General features: G+C 43.4%; 1 protein-coding gene across 2 annotated transcripts in view; it reads left to right on the forward strand.

Moving 5' to 3' along the window:
- The first annotated feature begins 1410 nt into the window (after window positions 1-1410).
- The window catches only part of grid2 (glutamate receptor, ionotropic, delta 2), a 467345-nt gene continuing 461885 nt past the window's right edge, over window positions 1411-6870 (forward strand). For both annotated transcript variants that reach the window (XM_023395024.2, XM_087170650.1), the window contains exon 1: window positions 1411-2532. In XM_023395024.2, the coding sequence (XP_023250792.1) occupies window positions 2445-2532 (88 nt within the window). In that variant the 5' untranslated portion in view covers window positions 1411-2444. The remainder of the gene's footprint in view (window positions 2533-6870) is intronic.

Consider the following 6870-nt stretch of genomic DNA (forward strand, 5'->3'; position numbering starts at 1 on the left):
TTACTGGATGCTTCACAATGAACATAAGAATCTAGTTTTTTTACTGATTATTTCATGACACTAAACTCTGATAAATTTAACTGAAGGTCGAGCCCTCTCTGTTGATGGTTTTTTTTTTTTTATGAATTAGTCAAATCAATTTATGCAAACCTCTAAATGGTTTTTGCAAAGTTGTATTTCTGCCAGAAAGTGAATTATAGTTTGTGATTTCACAATGATTTATATGCAGGACTTTGGGTAGGAATATCGGGTGCGATAAATTCAAGGAGTGGGTTACCCTTAGTATGTGTGTGTTTACCATGTGAATGAAATATGTGAAACTGATGTATGGTAATCAAAGGTCTATGAAGGTCCTGACCTGAACAGGTTATACTGCGAAATCAAACACCTGTCTGTTTAAGAATATATATTTTTTAAATACACAATAATCAAAAACCCCTTTATGAAGACCATATGTTGTATTTTTATTTTTGATGCAAGCACAAACATTGGATGTTGCAAGTATTTTATCATGTTTTCATCTTCCAAAGTATTTTTGTTTACATTATCTTTTTTCTTATCTCTGTATTTTCAGCTACAGTTTGCTCACTGAACAAGAGATGTTCCCCTTCAATGTGAGTGGTTATATAAACATTTAATAATAAATCAATAGCGTCAAAAAAGGAGAAGTGAGAGCAGCTTTCACAGCATCAGTATCACTGTCAGTTTAATCTCCCGTTCCTTGAATGCGTACAAAACAGTCCTTCCACTGGAAGCCTGAGGCTCCCAGCCCTCCTAATCCCTAATCCAAGGTCTGGGGCAGATTAAGAAGAACCCTGGGGACTCCAGCCCTTCAGGGAGGCAGGGATGGATAAACGGATGATAGTGGGGGGAATGGATAGAATAGATGGACAATAGGATAGGAGGATAATTACAGGGAAAGAAAACAGGTTTGTTAAAGATGGAGAGAGGAATGGACATGTGATGGACAGATACAGGATGAGATTTGAAAATGAAAGCATCCTCTCCCAATATCTGATATCACCACTGAACAATGGTATTGCTCTGATGATTGATACAGGATTCTCCTCAAATCACACAACAGCAGGGTAAAGTCAATGGGCGAAAGTTTTTAATGTAAAAATTTAAACTGGCAACCCGATCATCAGCTCTTGTTGAAGTGAGAGGTAGACAGCGGGTCTGAAGTGCTCATGGCTGAGCTGAGGTTGGCAGATTAGCCCTTCATCTGTCTGTCTCTCTGTTAGACACCCCACTGCATCCTCCGCCTCTCTCTCTCTCTCTCTGTCTCTCTCTCTCTCTCTCTCTCTCTCTCGCTCTCTCTCTCTGAGACAGTAGATGCGCGTCCGGCTGGCAACTGCTGCTGCTCATAGTTTCTGCCTCTTCCTCTCTTTTTTTTCTCTCTCTCCTGGGTCTCCTCCCTATCTTTCTCTTCTTCCCTCCCTCCCTTCTCCCCTCTCTCTTCCACACGAACGCGGCATACCTCCTCTTCAGCAGCCAACGTGCGAGCTGAGTCTGACGCGAGTACCCGCATACGGAGTGCGGACCGCGGAGTGTCGTTGGCGCGCATCCTCGGTTCATTTTTCTCCAGATAGCCTAGCCCACATTTTTCCCTTCCTGACGCAGAGAAGAAGAGTGGCTTTGGAGCTCTCTTTCATTAGCCATACATTTAAGAGCCCTCTCCATCCTGCTCTCTCTCACATCTCTACAGGAAACTAGAGACAATTTCGGAATATGGTACCTCTCAGTGGTAATGCCATGTGACAAGGCTTTTCATCATTTTGTGTGTCTTTCCACTCTAACAAAAGTCGCTGGGTTCGTCTGTGTGTTCTGACGGCGTTGATATTCAAAGAGGGGCCAAGTGAAGGGAAAATAAAAGCCCCTGGGAAAATGGAAGTTTTGGCGTTGGCTTGGTCCGCTGAGGCTGCTGCTGCTGCTGGTGATTTGGTGATTGGTGCAGGGGGGAAACTGCGTCGTCAGGTCTGAAAGGCTGGGATTCTCGGGTCATTATAACAGGACCTGCTTTTCAAGATAACAAGGTTTTCCCTGACGTTATTGAATGGTTACATATTTATTCTTTTAAAAGAGCGGCCACATCCTCCAGCCCCCCAGTTCGCCTTAACGCGTCGGCGTTTGGATGCGGTTTGTTTCCTCTGCGGCTCAGCGTCTCTCTGCTCGCCCAGAATATGATTTAATGTTGGGAGGAATTTCAGCGGGGTGCCAGTCTGTGACTACCCGGGAATTTCTACTGATTTCCCTCTTACAGACAAGCATCACACTCTAACGTCAAGTGAAGAGCATATCAAGGCACAGATTACAGGGAATTTCCTTGACCGCCTTACAGATGGACTAAAAAAAGGAGCTTCGGTTCTCGGGATTTTAACTCTGATCGCTCTCACTCATAGAGCTGTTTTCTCTGGTTTTGGGGGGAAATATATCTGGACAACATGAAAGTTATCTCGGCTATGTTGCTCGTTGCCGTTGTTTGGAGCCAGGAGTGGAGGTCGGTGCTCTCGGATTCAATCATCCACATCGGTGAGTTACTGCGCTTTTGCTCTTATAATTCGCAGCCACAATAAGGCTCAGTGTGCGTCTCTCGGGAAACACATTTCAGGTTTCAGCCTTGATGTGCGCTGCGCTGCTTAGATCACGGAATTGCTGGCAATTTTCTTTGACGCCTTGTGGTATTTAGTGGCTTTTTCTATGAATGTGAACTATGGCATTCAGGATGTAGATACCAGACTTGATTTTTTTTTTTGTTTTTTTGGAACATCCACTTCTCTATATTAGGCTACTGGTAAATGAACGAACTAGAGATCTGTTATGCGCCATTACGGACATCGTTACAATTGAAGTTTGCGTTTGAGTTCAGGGATTATTGAGCACCAATTGCATATCTGGGATTAACCCAAGAATTGCTCATAGTCGTTTATTCCAGGTGTTTGTTAGTGTCATTAGTGTTCACATGAATTGATCAATGAATGCGGGCAATGTCCAGTAAAGGGACTGCACTTAGGCATTTCATATATAACAATGGCTATGTGCGCACAGGATGCTCGAAAAACAGGTGGTTTGGATGGCTTGATGTAGCCCTGGATGGCGGCAAATTTTCCCCTTATAGATTTTCCTGAAGCATAATGGCATTACCACCTTCCATCGCGAGTTACTGCAGTGCCAGCAGAAAAAAAAAAAAAAAAAAAGATTTATGCTTTAACGTCTTCTCTGCCTTCTACCACCACCGGCAAAGTGTGGCACTGTTGTGTTGAGTGTGATGTCGACATCAGGGAGCGTATTCTTTCAGGCGATGTAGCGGCACCTCCGGCTCCGGCTATAGTTTGCGGGGGAGAGAGAGAGAGAGAGAGAGAGAGAGAGAGAGAGAGAGAGAGGAGAGAGATGACGCTGGAGAGCGTGTCTTGCAGGATGAGATGAGGACGCGAGGTGGTGATGGTGGGCACACAAAATCATTGCACAACGCGGTGGCCTCGAATGGGCGATAGAATACAGAGAGAGCAGTGTGTAGGTGCGTGAGTGAGAGTAACGACCAAGAAAACACACACACACACACACACACACACACACACACACACACACACAGATAAGCATCTGTCCATGCTGAACTGTTTTTACACATTGCATGGCCAAGATTACATCCATATTTTAACAGTCACACATATGCACACTCAAGCACATGTAACACATTATAAATCAATCTAACTCACTGCATTATGCTGAGGAGAAGTGTGTGTGTGTGTGTGTGGGGGGGTTGGGGGTGGGGGGTGGGGTGCCTTGGATCCATTTAGACCCTGGGCAGCTGATTTACACAGCAGAGTCCAGGCCAATTGAGTGGCTACCTGACAGCAATTTGCCAAGAGTTGGATCAGTTCTAGGTCTTCTCTTGGCTGTAGACCAAGCTGATGCTCCATATCAGACATCCAACAGTAGCATGGCCAAATGAATGAGATTTACACAGGTCAAGCTGACAGTGAATGCATATTATCTAATTTGCAGACAATGGGAACTGCAGGTGTTATGCCAATCAAACCAGGTTGAAATCTTTTGTTGGGGAAACCAAACATCAGATTATGCTAGTTTTGAATCGATAGTTTAACTGGCTTCCCAATGATCATGGTTTACTGTTTAAAGATATTCAAATTAAATAAGTATATAAGTATTATAAGTTTATTCTAAGTATTGGTGAAGGCACACATGCTCAACGAGCCTCATCTTACATACAGGGTGGTAGGTTGTGATAGTGGCCCTACAGGGGTGTCACGGTAATTCACTGGTTATACGGATTGTCCTGTGACTGGATAGTCTGATCCCAGCAGCAGCCACATGTTCTGCAAGTGTCTCACAGCAAGACACTGGAACTTTACCTGCTCACTGACTGTAAGTTTCTTTAGGTAACAGTGTTAGCAATGTGACTAAAACCTCCTGGTTATGAGACATTTTTAGGCTTACAAAGTCACAGAGATCTGCAGCTATCTACGCTTACTGCACTAAGGTTCTTGTCAGCTGCTGAAACTGGGTCAAGGTTCTCTATATGTACAGTGACTTGTCTCTGTGTTCATCTAGGCTTATTCAGACTGTATCGTAGCTTTCAGACATGGTGTCTCACTGGCTCTAGGTTCTCAGTATAGACTCCCTGAATTTGACCAATAACATGTAAGTTTACTTGAGGTTTTTGATGTACTAACACAAGAAGACATATAACATGTTGATATTAAGCTGTGCTGTAAGTCTGAAACATTGCAACTGTTGTGGAGCCCAAAAACACGACATGTATAGACTGTATACTATACTTAACAAAATTAAATAGATGCAGCCCTTCGATAGTTTTCAGTGTTTGGGCTTATTTATCGATCTGTGTTTATACAGAAAGAGAATGGTAAACATTAAGATGGATAGATATATTGTAGTGCACTGTATTATAACAGTCAGTGGGTAAAATTGGGCTGTAAAGACATGGAATTTACAGAGTCATATCACCTCAAGTTTGCAACATAATCCATTCAAATCCCAGATATGTGTTGAGGAGTAAATTTAGTGACATGGATTACAAGAAAACCCAGCTATTTCTCCTTGACCCTGTTGTGGAAACCAGGCCGGTGAGTTGTTTCCAATTAGTAGAAAAAGACAGTGAAGGCAATGTATAGTTCATTGGTTCCTGGTTAGTTACAGCTCCATTTAAGCAGTGTGTTATGGGGTTACTTTTCCTCCAGGCATAAACAAACATGTGTGCATGTAAGTGTGTGTGTTTGTGAGACCGTTCGAGGACAAAGGATCAGTGTGGGCGTTTGGATGGTTGGTGTGATTTCAGACATTGTGTCTTGTTTTTTCTCTCTATCTCTTTTTTTTTCTCTCTCTCTCTCTCTCTCTCTCTCTCTCTCTCTCTCTTTCCCTACACCTTATTTCTAATCAATAGTTCATTTCCCCTCTAGCTGCAAGTACTTTGAATCACAACAAAAGGTTATCACCCCCAAAAACAATACTTCTCTTTTCTCATTCCCCCTCCCATCCCTCCTTATCCTCGCTACTTCAGCAGACCTCGGCAATAGGAGGTAAAATAGGATGTCGATACAGTGGGAACAAGTGCAGGAAAGAACGTTATGATTTGCTGTCATTATTTCTCACAAAAGGTGGTATTGTTTAAAGGAAGTAGAAGGCACACTAACAGATCAGTGGCTTCTTCATGCTACAATGTTGCATTTTGCAAGGAAAGATAATTAATACCCCTGAAGACTTTTAGTTATTTTTTCACTCCACCTTCTCTCCAACTCATACAATGCTGACCTGTCTGTGTGTGCGTGTGTGTGTGCGCATCATATTGACTTAGCACTGCATGAGAAAGAAAAAAAGTACTATACCCAGCAGGCGCATCACATTGACATGTCAGAAGTAATCCCCCTTTAATCTCTTTGTTGCCGCTAAAGATGGAACGAGGGAAAGAGAGGGAGAGATAGACGGGCAAAGAGAGATGTATATCAAAGGCAGAAAAGATGGAAGAGAGAAACTAAAAGACAGAAAAACCAGGGGGAACAAAGGGAAAGAAAGTAGACTTTGTGCCGTCATCATCTACCATTTTAAGCTCTCAATACTGAAAACCTGTGCCATACTGTAACAGAGTTGCTATTATTTTGGAGATACTAACAGCAGTGACCAGCAGACGTTTTCATCTTACTCTGTCCAGGCATTAAATGTGATTGAACGGCTGGGGATCTGGCACCACTGCCTCACTCGTCTTTCTCTCTCTCTCTCTCTTTCTCTATCTCTCTCTTTCTCTTCATTTCTCCCTCTGTCTCCCTCTCTCTTTCTCTCTCTAATGATCAGCATGCAGAAGGAAGGGGGGAGTTCGCTTGCCTCTTGGCCCTCACTGCATCGTGTGCTGAATGGCAATGGCCCTCTGCTTTATGAGGACCGTTCATATGGATTCTGCATGAGTGTTTGCGAGAGAGAGAGAGAGAGAGAGAGAGTGAGAGAGAGAGAGTGTGGAAGTGTGCATGGTTGTGTGTGTTCTTGATTAGTTACACTCAGAAAATCACTGTGATTAATGCAGCCAGATTAAATCCTCACTTTGGAGTCACACTGGTTTTTAGCCATGCTGTGTCAGAGTGCGTCCACTGGGCTCACCATGCTTCACAGATGAGGGGGAAAAAAGCCAGCAAGTGAGCCTGGTTCACTCTGGTTCAAATAATGTGTTGTACATTCTCTCGCTCTCTTGCTCTCGCTCTCTTGCTCTCGCTCTCTCGCACACACACTCAGGCACCATTTTGATACCAATCACTGAGATACAGTATATTAGATTTGTCCTGGCTGTACTTATGAGTTTTAGTGCTTGGTCTGAGCCTACCGATTAATATCATTCGGAGTTGT

The sequence above is a fragment of the Seriola lalandi genome, unplaced genomic scaffold, assembly GCF_002814215.2.
Source record: "Seriola lalandi dorsalis isolate HSWRI2012SDOR001 ecotype SW California unplaced genomic scaffold, Sedor1 jcf7180002054955, whole genome shotgun sequence".
In the NCBI taxonomy this organism is placed as follows: Eukaryota; Metazoa; Chordata; class Actinopteri; order Carangiformes; family Carangidae; genus Seriola; species Seriola lalandi.